Here is a 25868-nt window from a genome sequence, read left to right as displayed (position 1 = left end):
GAAAGATTGGGATAGGAGCAGGGACTCAGAATGTTGCTATTGAAAAGAAATGGAACACCTTTGGTTCCACGTTTGCAAGGAAAATTCCTGACTACCTTTAAGCAGGGTTATGTATTATGGGTTTGGTTTTCAGCAGCCTTGAGCACCCACAGCTGTGGCTGAAGTCCAGGAGAGACAGGCGGTCAGCTCTTCTGAAAACGAGGCTTTGAATGTACCTCCACTTCCAATGGCAGCGCTCAGAAGAAAGTCAGTTAGGTCATTCGGTTCATTCCTCAAGGGCCTGCGCACGATTTGTCCTTCGAATATGTTTTCAAATGCTTTATCTGGTGCAGCGTCACCTGATTCAAGAAATTGAGCTACCACCGTTTCCGTTCAGAAGCTCTTCCAAAGCCTAAGAAATCTCACTGCTCGCAAATGCTGTCCTTCTATTCATGCTACATCATCCTTCACTCAGATCCACCCTATTTCTCCTCATTAACCCCCCTTTACATCACTCTACAGTGCCTCAGCCCCAATGGTGTTTAAACCCTTTAGATACTTGTAGAGTTATATTTTCCCCTTGGGCTGTCATCTGGTCAAACCATAGGTATTGTGGGAACAGAGAGGACATGCAGGGAGGCATGCGGGTTCATGTGCCACCCCTCCCCCCCGATTTCTGCTTTCCATTTAGCAGAGGTTTTCAAACGGTGGGGTGCACCCCACCCTTTGAAAACCATCACCTCCTGCCAGGAACTGGCAGATTGGAAGCTGGTGGGAGCTGCCCAGCCTGCTTGGGCCCCTGGCTCTCCAAGCTGTGGGAGCTGGGGCAGTGGCTGGCTGCCCAGCAGCCCTCCCTGCCCTGCTTTCCCAGCTGGGCCCCCTCTGCACAGCCGGGCACTCCCCAGGCAGGGCGGGTGGCACAGCTCCAATCTGCGCCTTTGACATGCTTTTGCCTCTCACCTGAAGGAGCCCGGCACCAGCCAGTGATACCCCCCCTCCAGCCAGCCCCTGCCCATGGACCCTGGCTGCCATGAGACACTCCCCGAGGCGCTCACTAGCTGCTGCCCTGGCACTTCTGGCTCTACTCCTGTTCCTCCAAAGGCAAATTGTGGCCCCCCCCCACTATCAAGAGTTTTGCATCATCTCTGTACAAATTTCCATTGACTTTAATGGAGTTACTCTGGATTTAAACTGGGGTAATCAATAGGAGAATCTGACCCATTTAGTTCTCTTCCTTCCTTGCGTTTCACGTATCAGTTACCTGACCCAATGAAATTACAGACTAATGGTGATGCTGTGAGAAGTAATTCCTGCCCATCTCTTGGGAAGAGGTGCTTCGAAATCAGTCTTCATCCAAAGGTCTCTACTGAACAAATGATTGTGACTCCAATAATAAATACAATGTAATGTCTTTTGTTATAAATAAACCAATGCATAATTGAGAGGATGTTATTTAAAGTAATCAGCAGCAATTACAAACTTATCAATTACTTCAAATTACTCCTAAAGCTATCTGATGGTATTTGTTTCTGTAAACGATAACAAAGAGTGAGTGATGTGTCTGACTAGCACAGTTCACATCAGAGATCTGGACATCGGCTGTTTAATGGCATGCCAGCTCTTCAGTATAATTCACAGCAGGCACAATCCTGACACGTGTTGAGCCACCTCAGTTTCCACGGAGACTGGAGAGTTGTATCTCTCAGCACTGGGCCGTGGATGACAGGCAAGATCCCTGCATTCAAGCACAGGAACAGGCCATGAGAGAGTGAGTAGGGGTGGCTCCTATTCTCTTGAAATCAGTGGCAAAGCACCTGCTGATTTCAATGGGGCCTAATTCTCTCACACACCAATTTAATGAACCAGCCCTCTTCAGCAGATCACCTAAGCATGTGCTTAACTTTAGTTGACTTATGAATGTGACTTATGCATGTGCTTAAAGCGAAGCACAGATGTAAGTGCTTTGCTAAATAAGATGGACCTAAGCACATGCTAAACTGCTTGGCTGGAAGCCCTATTCTGTGAAGTGTTGTGTATCCTTAGGTCCCCTGACATCAATGGTAGGTGAAGGACCCCCTGCATCTCACAGAACCAGGCTCAAGAGTACAGATGTAGCAGTGTTTCTAACAACTGCGCCACACTGCAATTGGACTGAAATTAGCATTCTGGAGATTGCAGGACAACTATTTTTTAAAGAACACCACTATGCAGGGGCTTGGTCTTTGGCTTGGGATACTGCTATGCCATTTGGGGCTGGGTTACTGATCCTCCCCCTCTGAGGTGGTGCATCTTGGGAACAGTGCAGCAAGAGAAGGGGGAGCTGAAATAAGAACCACAAGGTCTACACCTACCCTGCAGTCACGCTGTGTGACTGCAGCGGGGGTAGACGCGCCCAAGCTAGCTAGCTCTGGTGCCAGAGCAGTGAAGCTGTGGCAGCCTGTACAATCCCACCTGGAACCCCGGGGAGTTATTCAGGCAGCTCCCCTGCATTGAAGCCTGTGCCGATGCAGCGTTGCTGCTCCAGGAGCCGAGCCAGCGAGTTTAAAGCTAGCTCAGGTATTTCTACACGAGCTGCAATCACACCCCGATTGCAGCAGCCATATCCCATGTCTCGAAGCCAGGGAATGTTACACCATCTTTCATCCTCTATGATTAGGTCAGCCAGTTCTGCTAAAGCCCCAGTAGGGGTCTGCACAGCCACGCTGTCTGGCGCAGGCTACCCAGCGTGTGGCGTCACGACATCTGTCTCCTGTGCTCGCTTTTCAGACTTGATTAGCAGCATCTTCCGAGCAGGACACTCGTTTTGACAGGATTCTTGAACGTTTGTAATTGACAGAGAAGGCAGGAAAATAAAAAAACCAAAACTATGAAGAAAAAAACAGGAGCATTAAATGCAATATACTCTTTAGGATCAGACTCTGAAATGAACTAAGCAGGTACGACAACATAGCCCCAGTGTACATGCTGATATCCAGAGCTGATACCTTGCTCAGAATAAGTCGAGTTCTACTCAGAAGCAGGTATAACAGACAAATTTAGGGCCAAATTCAGTTCTTGCTGTGATTTATATACCCCCCTGAAGCCCCATGTACATTATTAATTTAACATTAAGTTTACTTATGACTAAAGGTCAGGTATACAGCACAATTCATTTACTTCCCACTTCAGCATGACAAAGTAAAACATCCTGCAACATAAGGGTGTGCGGTCTGTGGGTCTGATCCTACAAACCCTTATTCACAGAAACAATCCCACTGAATTCAAGGGACTCAGGTGAGTATGCTGGACTTGCCCTAAGCCACACTAGGTGAAACCAAGACATAGGAGGACAGTTCAGGAAAGATGGTGGGTGGGTGGATAGTTTGTAATTTCATTGGGAAGGCCCTGGCTTGGGTTAAGTCAAGTGCCACCCCAATCAATTCTATTCTCTGAACTGGGACAAGAGTTAACTTTTGTTCATTTATCGGCAGACCCAGAGCTCTGAAGGTGGCTTAGACTGTGCTGATGCTGTTCTGCACTTGAATTTCTGACCAAGCCTTGATCAGCCCATCGTTAAGGTACAGGTACATCTGGACGCCTGGGTCTGCAGAAGGCCACTGCTACCACCAGGCGCTCTGTGAAAACCCAGGGGGCTGCAGACAGGCCGAATGGGAGAGCAGTGCATTGGCAGTGGCGTTGATTCACAATGAATCTGAGAAATCTTCTGTGGCCAAGGAAGATAGACATGTGAAAGTATGCATCCTTTAAGTCGAGGGCAGCATACCAGTACCATGGACCCTGGGAGGGAATGATGGAGGCCAGGGAGACCATGCAGAACTTCAGTTTCTTGAGATATCTGTTGAGGCAATGCAGGTTCAGAATGGGCCAAAGGCCCTCTTTGGCCTTTGGGATTAGGAAATATCAGGATAAAACCCCTTCCCTCTCAAGTCTCATAAGAAGGATTCTTCCAAAAAGGTCCAGTTTCTTGGTGTCTTTTTGTTTGGGGTATCGCTTGACTGGCACTGCCTGCCCCTTTTGTTGGCTGCTGACATCACCAGTGACTCTGGAGGGGTGTGTGTGCAAGTATGAGTATTCAAACCCACTCACTAGCACATAATATTTCTTCTCTGATCTCTCTGAGGCGGGCAGCAGAGAAGAAAGAGTTTGCCACAGGGCATTGACCAGACTCATCACAGCCTCACTGATGGGTAAGGCCACCTTGGAGGGAGCTGCTGCAGACTTAATATCAATAGGGCTATGGGATGATTCCTTAAGATCCTCAATCTGTAGCCCCAGGATAGCTGCTATCTGCTTCAGGAGGTCCTGATGGGCCCTGAAATCGTCCTGAGGAAGCAGGCTACTAGGTCCCATGACAACCTCATCTGGAGAGAATGAGGAGGCAGCTTGCACTGGAGGAGGAGCTCCTTCCTCTTCCTCAGCCTCAACAACTTTCATCTCCTGAATGTTGGTACCGGGGTCTGTACCAGAGGTGGGGTCCGGTGCTGAGCAGGAAGGAGCGGTAGCCTGCCTCTCAGAAACCACCAAGTCAGAATGATGGGAGGGAGGACCTGGTACTGGGGAAAACCCCCAGGGGTTCCAGTAAGGCCACTGCATGGACCAGTGATCCGCTGGCCAGGTGCCAGTGAGGGAACCAGCACTGAAGTTCAGTGGTGCATAGGCTGGGTGATGACCTCTAGGTTGCACATACGGGTTCCCTTTAGACTCAGAAGAGGAGTCCTCCCTCAGAGACAACGGCAGAGAGGTACCTGTCTCTGCTTTCATGCCATGTTTGCCAGACAGGGACTGGCAGCGAACCAGAGATGGTCAGGACATTGGGATCAGGGCTGGCTTGCCTCTAGAGCAGGGGTGAGCAAACTACGACCTGTGGGCTGGATCTGGCCTGCCAACTGTTTAATCCAGCCCTCGAACTCCTGCTGGGGAGCGGGGTCTGGGGCTTGCCCTGCTCTGGCGCTCCAGCTGGGGAGCAGAGTCGGAGCCCACTCCACGAGGCTCCCGGAAGCAGTGGCATTGCCCCACTCTGGCTCCTATGCATAGGGGCAGCCAGGGGACTCCACTCTGCACGCTGCCCCCACCCCAAGTGCCGCCCCCGCAGCTCCCATTGGCCATGAACCCATTGGACGGGCATCACGCAGAGCCACCTGGCTGCACCTCTGTGTACGAGCCAGACAAGGGATATGCCGCTGCTTCTGGAAGCCGCTTGAGGTAAGCGCTGCCCGGAGACTGCACCCCTGAGCCTCCCGCCAACCCCCTGACCCAGCCCTGATCCCCCTCCCGCCCTCAAAACCCTTCGATCCCAGCCCAGAGCACTCTCCTGCACCTGACACCACTCATTCCCAGTCCACAGCCCGCACCCCCAACTGGAGCCCTCACCCCCTCAAGCCCCAAACCCCTACCCCAGCCCTGATCTCCCTCCTGCACTCTGAACCTCTCGATCCCAGCCCAGAGCACCCTCCTGCACTCCATGTCCCTCATCCCCAGCCCCACCCCAGAGCCCACACCACCAACCGGAGCCCTCACATCCCACCCCCGGTGCCCCAACCCCCTGTACGAGCCCTGATCCCCCTCCCACTCTCCAAACCCCGCAGTCCCAGCCTGGAGCACCCTCCTACACCCCAAACCCCTCAGCCCCACCCCAGAGCCTGAATCCCCAGCCACAGCCCGCACCCCAACCCCAATTTTGTGAGCATTCATGGTCCGCCATACAATTTCTATTCCCCGATGTGGCCCTCGGGCCAAAAAGTTTGCCCATCCTTGCTCTAGAGGGTGCCAGGAGGCCCAGTGCCAGGAAGGAGCTCAATGCTCCTTGCTTCTTCCTGCTTCCGGTCATCGGAGCTAGCAGGTGTCCCATCGGAGTTTGGGGGACTGGGAGAGACAATAAATCCCTGGCCATTTGAAAAGCCTCCAGGGTCGATGGGAAAGTCAGACCACTGGTGCCCCAGTGGCTTCTGAGTGTCGGTGGAGGGTCCCGCACCAGACTCAATGCTCTGGACGGAGTCAACAGTGCCATCATGAGATCAGGAGTGGAAGAGTGGCCTGGCACAAGTCTCACTGTGCTTCCTTCCCCCCACTTGTTCGGTTTTTGCACCAGCAAGCGCTCCCTGTTAGTGCACTGCTTTTTCTGCTTGTGCCTCAGCAGTGGAGATGGTGAACAGTGCCAGGAAGAGCTTGGTGCTTTGGGGGGGCTTCACACGATGCCAAAGTGTTTGGTGCCGAATCAGAGCAGCTCAGCTCTGAGGCAGATCTGAGGACAGCTTCCATCAGGATAGCCTTCAACCTGATGTCTCTGTCTTTTTTTAGTAAGGGGTCTAATGTCCCGACAGAGCTTGCACTTGTCCCTCACGTGATTTCCCCCAAGCACTTTAAACAGCTGGAGTGAGGGTCGCTCACAGGCATAGATTTGCCACAGGAAACACAAGGTTTGAAGCCCAGGGACCAGGGCATGCCTGGCCCCTGGGGCAAAGACATCCCTCGACGATAGGGACTAATTATGTACACTAACACTAATTACAATAACGATATACACTAAACTATGCTAAACTAAGAAACTAAAAGTTATAGTCCAAAAACAACTGGGAAGAAGCCTTGCTAAAGCAAGAAGCATCATTCCAGCAACCATCCCAGGCAGCAAGAAGGAACTGAGAGTGCCTGCCTGGCTGTGCCCCTGTACTGGTGCAGAAGTGCGCAGCACCAGAGGGCACTAGAGCTGGCTCGATGGATACCACTACAGGAAAAATCTCCGGCAATGGTGCACAAGGCACGCACACACCTAGCTTGGAGTGGACATGAGTCAGCACTCAGAGAAGAACCGTGCTGACATAAAGTCAAAAATAACACTGGAGGGGACTTGAACCAACAGAGCATGTTAGCTCTTCCACCTGGGCTGTTGGCAATCCTCCTCTGTGAACACCAGACTGGTGAATGAAACTGCACAACAGTTGTGCCTTTGTTTTCTGCTTCGTGTATTTTTGCTCTCAGCAGAGACAGCAGCTGTTCTGCTGTAGGAGATGACCGCTAATAAGAGAGAGTAATCAGTTCTCTGCTAATATCTGCAATGGGGAATTCCCCTGGTACCTCACACTTCTACATATTCATTGTGAAGGTACTCACTAGACAACAGGCTAGAAGCTACCTAGTGTCAAACTCACATTGTAGGCTCTTTGGGGCAGGGATTGCATCTTCTTAAGAGTACGTAGAGCCCTGAGCACAATGGGGCCTTCAACCCCAGTGGGGCCTTCAGGATCTACCCCAATGCACATAAGACATTTAATAACAATAATAAATAGCATGACAGGCAGAACCCAACTATAGTCAACAGAGATGCAGCATTTAAACCAAGGCTGAATTTGGTCTGCAGAAAGCACCATCCCCAGAGAACGCTTGTTGCCTGACAACGCTTCCTCTGACTAGCTCCCCACCCTGGCTGAGCAGACTCCTCTGAGGCGGGGTAAGGTATTTTCACTTCTCTGTGCTCTACACCTCAATCTGCAGGTGGGATTGAGGAGGAGCTGAGAGACCTTTAAGGACAACGCAAGACCGCATCACTGTTATTTCCTTTTCTGCGGCTGATGCCCTCTTCTGTAGGACCCTGCTGTCTGACGAAAGCAGAAGGACCGGTGGCAGGAGCCTCAGGGACTGCGAACACAACGCTGGTCACTACTACGGGCACAGGCAGGGGTTAAAGTGACCCGGTACGGGCCAGTACTGCGAACCGGTGAGAACCCGCCCCAGCCCCGTAGCGGTAAGTGTCCTCAGTTACTTCCACCCCTGACTACAGGACTGCAGCAAGGAGACAATTGTCTGAGCCTTGCCTTTTAATGGGTACAAACTGCCACCCTATCCCATGGCTACACTAAATTGTCTCACTGGTTGGACTCCTCTCTGTGCCACTTTGCTTTAAAGAGCTGAAGTGCCTTCTCTCTTTGCCTCCAGCTGCCTACCCCACCATGACAAAATATGTAGATGAATGGCAGTGTACCCCCTAAACCCTGAAGTTATCAGCTGGGATGTTTTAATAGGCTTTCCCAATTTTTATGAATCCTAATGACCGCTCCCTGTTTTCTCGCTTGGCAAGGACAATATACCTGCTTCAAACAGCAGCATGGAAATCAAAGCTTCTGCGATACAGCTAGAGCAGTGGTGCCCAAATTTTTTCTGTCATCCCCCCCCCCCCCCCGCAGTAATGGAATCTGTCCACATTCTTCCCCCCCCCCATTACTGCACAGTCGGCTCAGCAGAGGAGTTTGGTCTGAAGGTGGAGCTGGGAGCAGAACTGGGGATGGGAAAGGAGCTGGGGCTAGAAGCAGAGCAGGAATGGGGATAAGCGGAGTGGACTGTGGCTGGGGGCAGAGCAGGGCTAGGTGGCGCTCCCTCCCACCACCCTCCATAGGGGCTGGCCCGGGCCCCACCATGCACCCCACAAACATTCCTCTGTGTTCCTGTAGGGGGGCATGTCCCACAGTTTAGAGACCACTGAGCTAGAGGGGAAACAATAAAGTAAGCTCTTAAGATGAGGGTTTAGTATTTTCCAGGATAGATAAGTGCCACAGCTAAATAAAAGATTATTTTTGATAGGGTCTTTCATACAAACTAGGACCCAGATCCTTAGCTGTTGTATACTGCCATAGCTGCATTAACTTTGATGTTGCTATGCTGTTTTTCATCAGCTCAGCGTCTGGCCTCACCAGTGCAGAACAGAGGGGAATAATCACGTCCCTCGATCTGCTGGCAATGCTCCTACTAATACAGCCCAATACGCCGTTGGCCTTCTTGGCACCAAGGGCACACTGCTGACTCATATCTAGCTTCTCCTCCACTGTGATCCCCAGGTCCTTTTCTGCAGAACTGCCGCTTAGCCAGTCGGTCCCCAGCCTGTAGCAGTGCATGGGATTCTTCTGTCCTAAGTGCAGGACAGAGGGCTGGCCATCTACTCCCCAGACTGTTGCGCTGGGCATCGCAACATGGGGAGTAGATGGCCAGCCCTCTGTGGAGAAAGAGGTGGTTCGGGACTATTTAGAAAAGCTGGACGTGCACAAGTCCATGGGGCCGGACGAGTTGCATCCAAGAGTGCTAAAGGAATTGGCGGATGTGATTGCAGAGCCAATGGCCATTATCTTTGAAAACTCGTGGCGAACGGGGGAAGTCCCAGATGACTGGAAAAAGGCTAATGTAGTGCCAATCTTTAAAAAACGGAAGAAGGAGGATCCTGGGAACTACAGGCCAGTCAGCCTCACCTCAGTCCCCGGAAAAATTATGGAGCAGGTCCTCAAGGAATCAATCCTGAAGCACTTACACGAGAGGAAAGTGATCAGGAACAGTCAGCATCGATTCACCAAGGGAAGGTCATGCCTGACTAATCTAATCGCCTTCTATGATGAGATTACTGATTCTGTGGATGAAGGGAAAGCAGTGGATGTATTGTTTCTTGACTTTAGCAAAGCTTTTGACACTGTCTCCCACAGTATTCTTGTCGGCAAGTTAAAGAAGTATGGGCTGGATGAATGGACTATAAGGTGGGTAGAAAGTTGGCTAGATTGTCGGGCTCAACGGGTAGTGATCAATGGTTCCATGTCTAGTTGGCAGCCGGTGTCAAGTGGAGTGCCCCAGGGGTCGGTCCTGGGGCCGGTTTTGTTCAATATCTTCATAAATGATCTGGAGGATGGTGTGGATTGCACTCTTAGCAAATTTGCGGATGATACTAAACTGGGAGGAGTGGTAGATACGTTGGAGGGCAGAGATAGGATACAGAGGGACCTAGACAAATTGGAGGATTGGTCCAAAAGAAACCTGATGAGGTTCAATAAGGATAAATGCAGGGTCCTGCACTTAGGACGGAAGAACCCAATGCACAGCTACAGACTAGGGACCGAATGGCTAGGCAGCAGTTCTGTGGGAAAGGACCTAGGGGTTACAGTGGACGAGAAGCTGGATATGAGTCAGCAGTGTGCCCTTGTTGCCAAGAAGGCCAATGGCATTTTGGAATGTATAAGTAGGGGCATAGCGAGCAGATCGAGGGACGTGATCGTTCCCCTCTATTCGACATTGGTGAGGCCTCATCTGGAGTACTGTGTCCAGTTTTGGGCCCCACACTACAAGAAGGATGTGGATAAATTGGAGAGAGTCCAGCGAAGGGCAACAAAAATGATTAGGGGTCTGGAACACATGACTTATGAGGAGAGGCTGAGGGAACTGGGATTGTTTAGTCTGCAGAAGAGAAGAATGAGGGGGGATTTGATAGCTGCTTTCAACTACCTGAGAGGTGGTTCCAAAGAGGATGGTTCTAGACTATTCTCAGTGGTAGAAGATGACAGGACAAGGAGTAATGGTCTCAAGTTGCAGTGGGGGAGGTTTAGGTTGGATATTAGGAAAAACTTTTTCACTAGGAGGGTGGTGAAACACTGGAATGCGTTACCTAGGGAGGTGGTAGAATCTCCTTCCTTAGAAGTTTTTAAGGTCAGGCTTGACAAAGCCCTGGCTGGGATGATTTAATTGGGGATTGGTCCTGCTTTGAGCAGGGGGTTGGACTAGATGACCTCCTGAGGTCCCTTCCAACCCTGATATTCTATGATTCTATGACTCTGCACTTCTCTTTGTTGAACCTCATCAGATTCCTTTTAGCCCAATCCTCCAATTTGTCTAGGTCACTCTGGACCCTATCCCTACCCTCCAGTGTATCTACCTCTCCTTCCAGTTTAGTGTCATCTGCAGACTTGCTGAGGGTGCAATCCACACCATCCTCCAGATCATTTATGAACATATTGAACAAAACCGGCAGCAGGACCGACCCCTGGGGCACTTCACTTGATACTGGCTGCCAACTAGACATGGAGCCATTGATCACTACCCATTGAGCCCGACAATCTAGCCAGCTTTCTATCCACCTTATAGTCCATTCATCCAATCCATACTTCTTTAACTTGCTGGCAAGAATAACTTGCTGGGAGACCGTATCAAAAGCTTTGCTTAAGTCAAGATGTATCACATCCACCGCTTTCCCCATATCCACAGAGCCAGTTATCTCATCATAGAAGGGAATCAGGTTGGTCAGGCATGACTTGCTTTTGGTGAATCCATGTTGACTGTTGCTGATCACCTTCCTCTCCTCCAAGTGCTTCAAAATGGATTCCTTGAGGACCTGCCCCATGATTTTTCCAGGGACTGAAGTGAGGCTGACCGGCCTGTAGTTCCCTGGGTTCTCTTTCTTCCCTTTTTAAAATATGGGCACTATATTTACCTTTTTCCAATTGTCTGGGACCTTCCCAGATCGCCACAAATGTTCAAAGATAATGGCCAATAGCTCTACAGTCACATCAGCCAACTCCCTCAGCAACCTTGGAGGCATTAGATCTGGACCCATGGACTTGTGCATGTCCAGCTTTTCTCAATATCCTTAACCTGTTCTTTCACCATTGAGGGTTGCTCACCTACTCCTCATACTGTGCTGCCTAGTGCCGCAGTCTGGGAGCTGACCTTGTCTGTGAAGACCGAGGCAAAAAAAGCATTGAGTACTTCAGCTTAGGGTTAGGGTTTTCCACATCATCTGTCACTGTGTTGCTTCCCCCATTCAGTAAGTGTCCCACAATTTCCCTGACCTTCTTCTTATAGAAACCCTTCTTGTTACCCTTCACATTCCTTGCGAGCTGCAACTCCAATTGTGCTTGGCGTTCCTGATTACACCCCTGCATTCTCGAGCAATATCTTTATACTCCTCCCTAGTCATCCATCCAAATTTCCACTTCTTATAAGCTTCCTTTTTGAGTTAAGCTCACTGAAGATTTCACTGTTTAGCCAAGTTGGTCGTCTGCGATATTTGCTATTTTTTCTGCATATCGAGATGGTTTGTTCCTGCACCCTCAATAAGGCTTCTTTAAAATACAGCCAGCTCTCCTGGACTTTCAGGTGCCAGGAGCAGCTAGCAGGGAGGTAAATCACTGGAGGGGAGGGCTGGGGATGCCCCAGCCAGTGGCTTCTACCCAGCTGCTAGTCCCGGCTGGGCTTCCTCTTCCCCTGCCAGGAGTGGCCAGGGCTAGGTCAGATCCACCCCCAGAAACCTCTCTGGCTGCAGGAAGCTCCACTGCACAGGGAGCTGCTCCCCCATCCGTGCATCTGGACCCACCTCGTACCCATATCGCCACACCAAACCTCACCCCTTGCACCCCGGACCACCCCCACCGAGCCCCCTGCACCTGAACCCACACCCCGACAAGCCTCACCATCTGCATCCAGAGCCCCCCTGCACCCTGACCCCCGACTGAGCCCTACCTCCATGCCTCCGGACCCCATGCCTGCACCCAGACCGTCCCCTACAACCGAATCCCCACCCTAACAAGCCCCACTCCACCTGCACATGGACCACTCCAACAAGCCCCTTGCACCAGACCCCCACTGAGCCCCAGCAAGCTAGCACCCAGACCTGCACCCCATGAAGCCAGGACCCACCTCCCACTGATCCCTCCACACTCAGACCCCTCCTATGAGCCCCAACCACCTTCACTTGGACCCCCGGAAGAGTCCCAGGGCCTCTGCACCCAGAACCGCCCCCCCCCCGAAATGAGCCCATTCATCCAGATCCCCTGCACCCAGACCCCTCACCAAGCAGCCTGCACCCAGACTGCTCCACACAGAACCCTATCACCCCACACCTGGATCTCCTCACACTATGCCCTCTCCACACTGCTAGGCTGAGCCTGCCTGCCTTTATCTAGCGTGCTTGGCATGGAGGGGCAGGGCAGGTCTGGCCCTTGCACTGTGTCAGGGTTGGGTGCAGCCTCACCACCGAGTCCATGTCCGGTGGGGTGGGCTGCAGGATGATCTCCCACCTCTGTGCCTGTGCTCCTGTTGCCAGGCTGAAGCCTCCATATTTATTTATTGACAAACAAAATGTGCAGAATTTTAAAATATCATGTGCAGAATTTTTAACTGTTTGGTGCAGAATGCCCTCAGGAGTAATGACAGGCTGCACAAATGTTAGTATGTGAGAAATGGCACACGGTGGGAAAAATGAATTGCTAAATTGTGGCAATTAGGAGGATGGCATTTTACAATTTCCAAAAGTGCTTCTAGAAGGTGAATGTATTGTATTGAGCTATCTCCACTCCGGTGCTATTGGTACGTAGTACCAGTCACTTTGGGTGACTCACTCAAAGCAGCAGCCAACAAGCACTAACTCCTCCCTTACTGTCTGTCACCAAGGTTATCTAGCAATTATCCTGTACCTTGTGTTCCCCTGTGCTGCTGATTCCTTCATTGGTCAGGCCCATCAGTATCTCTGCCTTATGTTGCATGCCTGTTAGACTAAATTTGGGTATTATTTCTGCTCTGAGCTGGGCCCACCTCCTGCTTCCTCATTAACGTATGTGGATGACAGAGCTCCAGCACATAACAGGTAGATCCCTTCTGAATGGGAACCACATGGCTGAGTTTCCTGGTGAATGTTCTCCCTGACTGTGATAGTCTTCTCACCTGCCCTAAAAGCATCTAATAGGATGCAAAAGATCCTGAGGTAATTTACAAACAAACTGAGATGCACACTATATAGGGAGCACTTCACCCACCAAAGGCCCTCACCTCTGGCGTGAAAACCCACAGTGTTAAAAGAAGTAAGTCACAAGAGCAGCCATGTCGCTTTCTTGGGATGAGCCAGAGAGAACACTTGATGGCATAAGGAAGATTATTTTTCAGAGGTCTAGTGTATAAGATTCCTGAGCACATCTCAACATAACTAAACTCCAGATCCTCAAAAGTATTTCAGCCACCCAATTCACATTGAAATCAATGGGAATTAGGTTACTAAAATACCGTTAAGGATTGGGTCTAAGTCACAATTATCCATAGGGATCTGCAGCCATACCACCTTGTGCTATGATGATCCTGTCTGAGCTCACAGGCTACCTGGGCTGAGCTGAGGCAGTCCTTAGATGGCAGACCATTGACAGTAGGTGCTGTAGGGTGCTGTAGGGTGCACTCTACCCACTCAGTACTGCTTATTTCTTTTTAAAGTGTATTCACTTTTTATTAGACACAAATGTGATGGGTTAGATCCCAGAAAACCCCTTGGAAACTGCCAGCTGATGCGCTGAGACTACCCCTGAGCCTGTTTCCCCTGGCGGTTTGAGCCAGACACACTAGCCTGCTGCAAACCCAGACCCAGTTCTGAACTACATCCCTTAAAAACTGCAAGCTTAACTGAAAACAGCTTAAGAAGCGTTCCTGTCTCCAACACCCAGATGGATAAAGTGATTTTATTAAACACAAAAGGTAGGATTTAAGTGGTTCCAAGTAATAACAGACAGAACAAAGTGAATTACCAAGTAAAATAAAATAAAACACACAAGTCTAAACCTAATACAGTAAGAAGCTGAATAACGATAAACTCTCACCCTCAGAGATGTTCCAATAAGCCTCTTTTACAGACTAGCCTCCTTTTAGTCTGGGTCCAGCAATCACTCACACCCCCATGGTTACTGTCCTTTGTGCCAGTTTCTTTTAGGTATCCTTTGGGGGTGGAGAGGCTATCTATTGAGCCAGCTGCAGACAAAATGGAGGGGTCTCCCAGGGGTTTACATAGACTTTCTCTTGTGGATGGACACCCCTCCCTCCCCCTGTGTAAAATCCCAGCTACAAGATGGAGTTTTGGAGTCACATGGGCAAGTCACATGTCCATGCATGACTCAGAACTTACAGGCAGCAGTCATTGTTCACATGTTATCTTGAACGTTCTCAGGTAGACTTCTTATGTGGATTGGAGTCTTCCAATATCCGTTGTCTGTTACATGTTTCTTGACTGGGCACTTAACTTGCAAATTCCTTTCTAAAGAAGCTGACCAAATGCCTTACTAAGGCTACTTAAAATCAACCAAGTACACAGCCAATATTCATAATTTCAAGAACAAAAATGATACATGAATACAAATAGGATGAATATATTCAGTAGATCATAACCTTTGCAGAGATATGTTACATGGCATATGTAGCATAAACATATTCCAGTTATGTCATATTTACTTTCATAAGCATATTTCCGTAAAGCATTATGGGGTGCAACATCACAATAAATCAGAACCAAAATCTAAATTCCGTGGCTTGGCCCCATCTCCAAGACTTTAATAGCACTCAGATACTACAGTGATAGGTGCAATATAGAAACCAGAATAGAGTAGACCAGAATAAGATGAAAGAATATCAATAATGAAGGGAACAGCATTCTTGGACAGAATGATGTCAGAGGATCTAAGTAGTGCTCCAGCACCAAATACTCAGCATGATTTATAGTACTGGGGCACATGCTGCAGGAGATACCAAGACAAAGTGGGGAGAGGGAAAGAAATCACTTGGAAAATAAGACAGATCAGGTTTGGAAGATCGTGACACCTTCAGTGTCATTGCTTCACACAACAGCAGAAGGTCAATGAACAAACAGAAGCAAATACCATGTCCTGCCATAGAGATTTCCTCGACAGCGTTTGGTTAGTGCACAGACCTAAACAAGAAGGAACAGAGACAGCAATGATTCCTAAATCAACGCCAATGCCTGAGCTCAGCCCTGATAGATACCACAGCACACTGCTCCCTACAGCTGAAATCAACATAGTTTCATAAATAGCCAGTAGTGTTACCCCTGTCAGAACCATGCAGAGCACAGCCTCCGAGTTCCAGTCTTATATAAACAGAGAATGAGAGCAACAGCCGTCTACTTAATACAGGGATAGTGGCATTTACATGTGGGAAATTTCAGTCTGCAGTGGAATTGTATTGAAGTTTCAAATATAAAATAACCATTAAGAAATTCATTCAGAGAGCAAAGAAAAAAGTCTAATTCTCTCAGGCTCAGCTGGTTCTTCTGTCACTTGCAGTGTCTGCAGTAGTCACTGGCACAAGAGAGGAGAAAAGTCACCACAGATCTAAGTGGCGTCAGAGTTGCTGCATTCCAAATATCTAAAAATAGGAGAGGGAGAGAACAGCAGCACAGTCACTGCCACCAGCTAACTGCAGACCATGGCGGACGTAGGTACCTTGCAATGTTCTGTACTGGAGACTCCCATTACCACTGCTGGGATAGGATGATGTACAAGAGATGCCATCAATTGTCTGATTCTATCCTGTATGGGACTTGCAGCGCTTTTAATCCAAGCTGTGTGTTTTCTACAGCCCCCAAATCCTTTGTACTAATTACATCACACTCCCCATTCAATGGGTCTGCTTACTAATCAGCCATGTGAAAGCATGACACGAGCCACACTCATCTAGGTGGGAGAAATGCAGAGACCATCACTGCCAAGCTCTCAGCCCTGAAAAAACAAGTAACACATTCAAAGTTGCCCCCAAATTACACCCTCCCATGAAGTCATTTTGAACATTTTGATCTCTTTTGCACAGTTGTGCTGAACCTGGTGGAATTACCCCAGGTTTGCACAAGCATAGCTGAGATCGGAATCTGGCGCACAGTACCTAGAGAACGAGCGAACTGAAAATTTCAGTTATATTGCTGGACACTCAACCAGAAGGGGAGCAGTGATAAGTCTACATGGCACATGCATGCCATAAATCCCAGTTATTCAGAAAGCAGCAGAGCACTGGAGAGGAAGGAGGGGTGGAATATTGCAAACTGATCTGCTTTAAGAAGATGAACCCAAACAGAGAAGAAGGCTTGCAAAGACACTGAGAAACAGCAAATAACCCTCCCCTCTCCTCCTGCTTCTCCTTCCAATATCAAGCTCTCTGCATTTATGTCTTTAAGATAAGCTTGGCAGTGACACGGATTTACTTGCTCCTGGCTCTGGTTCCTTTTTGAGCACTCACATTTTCTTTATTTTTAATCTTCTGTGGGGAGCCCTGTATCAAAGCTGCAATAGACTTGCTCTGCCCATATGTTCTGTTTGATGACATCTTCTCAAGTTCCCTAATATCTGTCCACAAGTACAGAGACACTCATAAGCCACTCACAAGTACAGAGACACTTGTTCTTGTCTCTTGACATTTATGATATTCAGACTGGCACATCAGAAGAAAAGGTTGATTGAAGCCTAGGGCCTTAGTTACATGAAGCTCCATCTTTATGAAATGAAAGACCATATTCCTATCATACTGATCCGTCAAACTGTTCCTCCATTGACAGGAGAGACAAACACTGCTAAAAATGTATTCTGTTGTCAGATTTATTCCAGGATTCCTACCTGCATTCATTTGCCCTCATCCCACTCATTACTAGTATTATTTATAGAGCATTGCAGGTGTCCACAGGGTAGCTTACAGTCCAAGTAAGACATAACAGAGCAAGTAATAACAAATAACAGCAGTGATGGGGGAAAGAGGTGAGAAGGATTTAATGCCCTTGTCATTTATCTCAGGCTCTCCCATATCAGAGTACTTTCCCCATGAAGTGCCCCACACCTTCTGTGGATTCCAATGTATATTACTGTTGCTTGTGTTAATATTTTTTCTATTAATTGACTGTCAGTCCATTACTGTTGCATTTTTGCCTTGTCTTGTTTTTCATTGCATATATTTTTTCTTTTTTTTCCTTAAGAAAATTAAAAAGGAACAAAGGATTCATGCCAGCATCGAGGCTGAAATGTGGATTGCAGGGCCTTGTAATGTGGCACGCCAGGTTATGGGGGGAGAGCAAGGAGGATTACTGGAAGGTGTTCACACCATAGGAAGCCCCATCAGGGAGGAGAAAAAGATCCTATTCTCTTAAAAGGAATTGGCTGGGAAAATCCTAGCCAGAGAGGGAAGGCTGACATAAATATATAGGATCAAACTAACATAGCAAACTTTGAACTGAAGTAAGAACAGGATCAGGCCCTTAGGTACTTTCCATTAAGAATGACCTCTAGCCAAGGGGTTCATGTTCTCTACAGATGTCAGTTCAGCAAAGGGAAGATGTTCCATGTATGGCATTCAGACAGTGGTAAGACCATGCACAGAGATGCAGAACCATTCTGCTGACTCACCTGGCAGCTAGATTTGGTGGTTCCTTTTAGCTCTAAATCAGGTGATTAAAAGGTTGTATCTCTCTCTCAGGCAAGAGAGAACTAGACACTGGGACAGAGGAGTCATGCAGGAATAAACCTTAGGAACAGCAGTGCTCTGGAGGAAGTTGAGGCTTGTTATTTAAGTTAACAAAGAAGGGAAACCTTAGGAAGCAGGTTTCAGAGTAGCAGCCGTGTTAGTCTGTATCCGCAAAGAGAACAGGAGGACTTGTGGCACCTTAGAGACTAACACATTTATTTGAGCATAAGCTTTCGTGAGCTACAGCTCACTTCATCGGATGCATGCAGTGGAAAATACAGTGAGGAGATTTTATATATGCAGAGAACATGAAACAATGGGTGTTACCATACACACTGTAACGAGAGTGATCACTTAAGGTGAGTTATTACCAGTAGGAGAGCGGGGGGGGGGGGGGGAACCTTTTGTAGTGATAATCAAGGTGGGCCATTTCCAGCAGTTGACAAGAACATCTGAGGAACAGCGGAGGGGGGGGGGAAGGGGGGAGGATAAACATGGGGAAATAGTTTTACTTTGTGTAATGACACATCCACTCCCAGTCTTTATTCAAACCTAAGTTAATTGTATCCAGTTTGCAAATTAATTCTAATTCAGCAGTCTCTCCTTGGAGTCTGTTTTTGAAGTTTTTTTGTTGAGGAATTGCCACTTTTAGGTCTGTAATCGAGTGACCAAAGAGACTGAAGTGTTCTCCGACTGGATTTTGAATGTTATAATTCTTGACGTCTGATTTGTGTCCATTTCCCCATGTTTATTCCCCCCCCCCCGCTCTCCTGCTGGTAATAGCTCACCTTACCTGATCACTCTTGTTACAGTGTGTATGGTAACACCCATTGTTTCATGTTCTCTGTGTATATAAATCTCCGCACTGTATTTTCCACTGCATGCATCCGATGAAGTGAGCTGTAGCTCACGAAAGCTTATGCTCAAATAAATTTGCTAGTCTCTAAGGTGCCACAAGTCCTCCTTTTCTTCTTAGGAAGCAGGTAAATTTGGAGATTATCCAGGGTATGTGCTCTGCACTACCTGCTTAGAGGGATATCGCTAGTAATTTAAAAAGAAAGTCATGTAAATCCTTTAAGTTTTGGTTCTTCAGTCCATAGAGGATTCCAAACAATGGGGATGGATGGGTTGTGGAGTTTGACATCTCCTTCTGAATACAGTCAACCTTCTGTCCACAGTCTAAGAGCATTCATGAGAAACTTGACAAGAAATACGACGCAACATTTGGATCTGGATCCAGCCCCATCCTAACATAAAGTTCTAAGTATGGTTCTAAGTATGGTTCTGGGGTTTTGTTTCTACCCAATATTTTATTAGGGGTCTTCTGCAAAACCTGGATTCAGATCTGACTGACCACAATGGTCAGGGATGTTTGGATCTGGGCTTTTGCTTCAGGTCCATCTATAACTACACAAGTACAGAACAATAGAGGCCAGGCTCAATAACTCATAGAGGCAGCTGGCCGAGCAAAGCCAGAGAAGGCGACTGAGCTATGGAACCATGTGTGAGCTTGGTAATAGTGCAGGAATGATTTGGCATGTGCTGCTTATCTGCGGGTCTGTTCAGAGTGGTGATACAGAAGCAAGAGGGAAGGAGGAGAAAAATAAAAGGCAAAAAAGAAATTAAAAGAAGAAAAATCTGTTTGCAGGATCCTGTCCATCCAAAGGAAATAAAAATAAAGACACAATCTTCTCTCCCAGCCAAAATGGGCACGTTAATCTCAATGAGACTCAAATACGCTGGCGGTGGGCAATGGGTGGATGGGTAGACAGATGGCTAAACTACACTGATTTCAACTCATGGAACCTGGTGTTTAACGACCACAATGTCAGGCCGAGTTAGCGCCACATGATTATTTAGACTGTACAATACCAATAGTGTTTAATGCAGAATAGAAATATCTGAGACAATGCTCTGAGACTGGCCACTTAATGAGGAAGTTGAGGTGTTAGCTCAGAGATGGACTTGGGGCCCCAGTTCTGCCATGGAGAGTCATGTAGTGTCTGCTGAGGGATGGATAGAGAGTACATTGCTGCTTAATTAACAAGCAGAGCAGAATAGAGAATGAGCCACTCTCCTAAATGCCATCGCATTAACAAGCAAGAAAAGGAAAAAGCCAGAGCCCATCGGAGCACAGGGCCCCATCCTGCCATGTGCTCAGATCCCTCAACTGCCCATGGAGTCAGTAGGAGCTGAATGCACTCTGCACCCAGCAGGAGGCACTTTGCACATCACAGGCTCAGACTCAATGGAACAGATTTAAATGGACCATGGGTCATTAAAACCTGGAAGCCGATTTGGGCCTCGTGTTTCCGAAAATGCAAAGATATTTAAAACATAACAACAGCTACCTAGGCATTCAGCCAGCAAATGGTCACAGATGAAATTAATTCCATGCCGGCTTCACAGTAATGTGCTTACCTCACTTACCTTACTCTAAAATATATAACCACTGTTCAATAACCAACATTAGAGTCTCTCTTTAGCTTGTAATTAAACATTAATCTAATTTGCCTGGAGATGACTGGAGCCTCCAAGCATTGATATAACAGCCGATGACTTTCCCCCAGTCCACGTATTCCACCTGCCCCTCCAGCCTTTTCTCTCTTCTCTATCCTGGGATCCTTGCTAGCCTGATTCTGCAAGGGGCATGAACTTCAGTGGGAGCTGAGGGCACCCAGCACTTGGTGGCAGGCTCAAACCCTGAATGAATTACTCCAATGTCTGAATTTACTCCCCAAACTCTCCAAGTATCAATATCTGATCTCCTCCACTTCCCAAAAGGTCCCTCCTGTGGGCCAGACCCCAGTTTCCTAAGTGAAATTATTTACTGATGGCTTATGTTATTCAGAATGGCAGCACATCAATACTCAGCGGTTAAGTTTGTCAGGTTTCCTGGGGCATTCTGAAAAAAACATTTGCTACTGTAATTAGAACAACTGCCCAAACTCTACTGTTGTATTGTGCTGAGCTGGGGAGAGCTGCTGGGCATGTATTTATAGACGTGCTCTGATGGTTATACTGCAAGAATGGCTCAACCCATTTTCCTTGGCTTGGGAACCCTCAAAACAAAGCTGAGCAGTTCTGATTCCCTAAGGACATGCAGGCAGACAACACTGACAGCTGAGCAGAGAACATTGATGGCTGAGCTACAGAATTCACTATTCCTTCACAGATTGTTTTTAACAACAGTTCAGTGCATGTGATAAGCACTTTAATAGGTTAGGAAAAAAACCCTACTAGGGGCAGAATCCCACACTGGGCAAGGAGGCCTGATAAAGCCCTCCACACCACCTTACACCCCCACTGGGGCTGCACTGGGCTTGGCAGTGGAGGGGCAGTAGATTGGGCCTCTGCACTATTAATGTCATGAACAGGCTGGTGGCATGGGCGTAACTATGGGATATAGGGCTTTGTGAATCCATTGGCCCCTACACCGCCCACAAATTATATGAAAGGGCTTCAGTTGCGACTGAGTCCATCGATTAGACAAGCAGCTGCAAAGGTAGGGGGCTACTCTGACAACTCCTATTGTGGCCTTGGTTTAGCAGGATGGATATTGCCTCTCGAGCACAACCTCCCCAACACCCCATCTGGCTTTCACGCAGCTAGCCTCCCCCAATCAGACTGGCAGGTTGTCAGAGCAGAGACAGTGGGAACTATTTCCAAATGGAGGAAGTATAAAGCAATCAGTCCAATTCCATGCAAAGTCTTGGGTTTCATGAAGGAACAAAACACTAACACAAGAAAGAGGAAAGCTCCAAGGATAATAGATTAGGCAATGCCGCCTCTACCTTATCTGGTTCCCATCGCTGTCCATCAGGAAGGACCAGTGGTACTTGACGAAGAGCGGGCTGCAGTTGGTCATTTTGATGTAACGTACAACCTCCGTGTCATTCAAGATGCAGCCAAAATCCAAATCCATAGTCTGGAAGTGGAGGTTTGGGAAGTGCACTTCACCCCGAAGGGTGACCTGGTCCTCATGAGGGTGTTCCAGATACCGGATAGTCAAGACCTCCTCTGCAACCCGGGTGTTCAAATCCTTTCTGTAGGAAGGGTCAAACCTGATGGATAGATGCTGCTCCTCTCCAGTCTCCAGTGTCCTGGGCTGTATTGAGACAGACAGGGGTTAATCACCGTTGGACTGAACTTTACTGGTCCAATGGTGTGAAATGCACAAACGCACAATGACAAACCATGAAAAAAATACAGCCATCTCAGCCCATCCATCTCTGAGCCTCGTTATAGCATGTCTAAGTGTCTGGCAGATCACCCCACAACGAGTCGTGTTTCAGACCTTGTCAGATTCACACACATTCCTCTCATTGCATCAATCCAGCAGAAAGTAGTTTTGCTGAATTTTGAACCCCTCAAAGTTTTGACTAACCAGTACATTGCTGGGTTCGTGTTGTACTTAGGAGAGACTGAAAAAAAAAGCGAACCGTACAGAGAAAAAAAAGCCAATGGAAGAAATAAAGACAGCATACTGTGAACTGGCTGTGATCTGTGTGTCACTAGTGCTCCTGTATAAAACTGTATAAAATAAGAACTGCTCCTCTATGTGTCATAAGCCCTGTACTGTTAATAGTTATAGAGCATCTCCTTTAACTGAAGTGCTAGGGGATGGTGCTTTTTGAGCAGGAGGATCTTAGGGCTAGCCCTGTTGTCACTATTAAGTGGCTACTGTTTGCAACAAATTGGTAACCACGAAGTCCTAAATACTAGGGGTAGTCCCCTATCACTCATACAGAACACAGGATTCCCTATGTTCCTGATTTTGTAAGTGAATAACCATTTGGGTGGGGGAGGGAAACATGAGTCAAGAAAAAAGGTCAGGATCTCAAACTAGTTCTGTCAAACCTCAAAATTAGTCTGAAGTTTGCAAAACCTCAAGCTCCAATGGTTTTGCCCAACCCAAACCGAGGAGAACATTTCTTGCCAGGAAGTGATGTGGCAATTTCATGCAATACTATGGCAAGTGTGATGAGTCAGCAGGCCTGATTCTGATCTCACCTGCACGGGTTTTACTTCAGTGTAACTCCATTGACATAGGCGTGTCAGAACACAAGGCGGCTGGCTGAGGCAGGAGCAGATGCAGGCTGGAGCAGGGGCCGGAGCAAGGGCAGACGACCAGAACTACTAGGCAAGGGGAATGCTCCTGGCCAGGTAGTGATATTGAGCAAACTGGAGCAACTGCCTCCCTTGAGGAGCCTATATACGAGCCTTGGGATCATAGGCGCCAACTTCCTCTCTACCCGGGGGGTGCTCAACCTCCCCCGACCCATGCCCCCACTCCACTCCTTCCCACCCTCGCTCTGCCCCCAGCCCTGCCTGAACTCCACCCCTTCCCCCAAGGCCACACCCCACCCCATCGGTGCCTATGCTTGGGATCACCTGGATGGACCTTCGCCTGTGGATTGGCTAACCCCTCGTTAAATGGCGTGGGGTCTATCACAAGACCTTGCGATGTGGCATTGGCCCCGCACTGGCCTGTAAGGGTTAACAGAGCCCTGTGGAAGCTGTGCGAGAAGCAGCCAATAGAAGAGGGGCTGCAAGGAGCTGCCAGTTAGAGCCTGGCAGGCCAATATAAGAAGAGCCGCAGGACAAAGCAGGGTCAGTTACTCCCTGTAGTTCAAGGAGGGAGGACTGGGTGCCTGGCAGGCAGAAAGAAGCTAGCACTCTGGAGAGAGCAGTGCTGGACAGGAACAGTGGACATGTTATTCCTTGACTTTAGCAAAGCTTTTGACACGGTCTTTCACAGTATTCTTGCCAGCAAGTTAAAGAAGTATGGGCTGGATGAATGGACTATAAGGTGGATAGAAAGCTGGCTAGATCATTGGGCTCAATGGGTAGTGATCAATGGCTCCATGTCTAGTTGGCAGCCGGTATCAAGTGGAGTTCCCCAAGGGTCGTCCCGGGGCCAGTCTTGATCAGTATCTTCATTAATGATCTGGAGGATGGTGTGGATTGCACCCTCAGCAAGTTTGCAGATGACACTAAACTGGGAGGAGTGGTAGATACGCTGGAGGGTAGGGATAGGTTACAGAGAGACCTAGACAAATTAGAGGACTGGGCCAAAAGAAATCTGATGAGGTTCAGCAAGGACAAGTGCAGAGTCCTGCACTTAGGATGGAACAATCCCATGCACTGCTACAGACTAGGGACCGAGTGGCTAGGCAGCAGTTCTGCAGAAAAGGACCCAGGGGTTACAGTGGACGAGAAGCTGGATATGAGTCAGCAGTGTGCCCTTGTTGCCAAGAAGGCCAATGGCATTTTGGGATGTATAAGTAGGGGCATTGCCAGCAGATCGAGGGAGGTGATCGTTCCCCTCTATTCGACATTGGTGAGGCCTCATCTGGAGTACTGTGTCCAGTTTTGGGCCCCACACTACAAGAAGGATGTGGAAAAATTGGAAAGAGTCCAGCGGAGGGCAACAAAAACGATGAGGGGACTGGAACACATGACTTATGAGGAGAGGCTGAGGGAACTGGGATTGTTTAGTGTGCAGAAGGGAAGAATGAGGGGGGATTTGATAGCTGCTTTCAACTACCTGAAAGGGGGTTCCAAAGAGGATGGCTCTAGACTGTTCTCAGTGGTAGCAGATGACAGAACGAAGAGTAATGGTCTCAAGTTGCAGTGGGGGAGGTTTAGGTTGGATATTAGGAAAAACTTTTTCACTAGGAGGTTGGTGAAGCACTGGAATGGGTTACCTAGGAAGGTGATGGAATCTCCTTCCTTTGAGGTTTTTAAGGTCAGGCTTGACAAAGCCCTGGCTGGGATGATTTATTTGGGGATCGGTCCTGCTTTGAGCAGGGGGTTGGACTAGATGACCTCCTGAGGTCCCTTCCAACCCTGATATTCTATGATTCCATGAGTGAGAGGGAGCCCCTGTCTGGCTGCTAGGACTGGCATGCTGAGGCCCTGAGGGAAGGGTGAAGAATCATAGAATCATAGAATATCAGGGTTGGAAGGGACCTAAGGAGGTCATATAGTCCAACCCCCTGCTCAAAGCAGGACCGATCCCCAATTAAATCATCCCAGCCAGGGCTTTCTCAAGCCTGACCTTAAAAACTTCTAAGGAAGGAGATTCCACCACTTCCCTAGGTAACGCATTCCACTGTTTCACCACCCTCCTAGTGAAAAAGCTTTTCCTAATATCCAACCTAAACCTCCCTCACTGCAACTTGAGACCATTACTCCTTGTTCTGTCATCTGCTACCACTGAGAACAGTCTAGAGCCATCCTCTTTGGAACCCCCTTTCAGGTAGTTGAAAGCAGCTATCAAATCCCCCCTCATTCTTCTCTTCTGCAGACTAAACATCCCCAGTTCCCTCAGCCTCTCCTCATAAGTCATGTGTTTCAGTCCCCTAATCTCCTTTCCCCCTCATGTTATTCTCCCAGGGGATCTTACCCATCAGTTTCCTGAGGGAGTCAAAGTCTGCTTTTCTGAAGTCCAGGGTCCGTATTCTGCTGCTTTCCTTTCTTCCTTGTGTCAGGATCCTGAACTCAACCATCTCATGGTCACTGCCTCCCAGGTTCCCATCCACTTTTGCTTCCCCTACTAATTCTTCCCGGTTTGTGAGCAGCAGGTCAAGAAGAGCTCTGCCCCTAGTTGGTTCCTCCAGCACTTGCACCAGGAAACTATCCCCTACATTTTCCAAAAACTTCCTGGATTGTCTGTGCACTGCTGTATTACTCTCCCAGCAGATATCAGGGTGATTGAAGTCACCCATGAGAACCAGGGCGTGCGATCTAGTAACTTCTGCGAGTTGCCGGAAGAAAGCCTCATCCACCTCATCCCCCTGGTCCGGTGATCTATAGCAGACTCCCACCATGACATCACCCTTGTTGCTCACACTTCTAAACTTAATCCAGAGACTCTC

General features: G+C 48.4%; 1 protein-coding gene across 2 annotated transcripts in view; it reads right to left on the bottom strand.

Moving 5' to 3' along the window:
* Positions 1-25868, bottom strand: part of HYDIN (HYDIN axonemal central pair apparatus protein) — a 443011-nt gene that overhangs the window by 162282 nt on the left and 254861 nt on the right. For both annotated transcript variants that reach the window (XM_074968344.1, XM_074968343.1), the window contains one exon: positions 21780-22093. In XM_074968344.1, the coding sequence (XP_074824445.1) occupies positions 21780-22093 (314 nt within the window). The remainder of the gene's footprint in view (positions 1-21779; positions 22094-25868) is intronic.

This window comes from Natator depressus, chromosome 12, assembly GCF_965152275.1.
Source record: "Natator depressus isolate rNatDep1 chromosome 12, rNatDep2.hap1, whole genome shotgun sequence".
Taxonomy (NCBI): Eukaryota; Metazoa; Chordata; order Testudines; family Cheloniidae; genus Natator; species Natator depressus.
The sequence above is the reverse complement of the archived record's forward strand: the minus strand, read 5'-3'. Positions and strand labels throughout refer to the sequence as shown.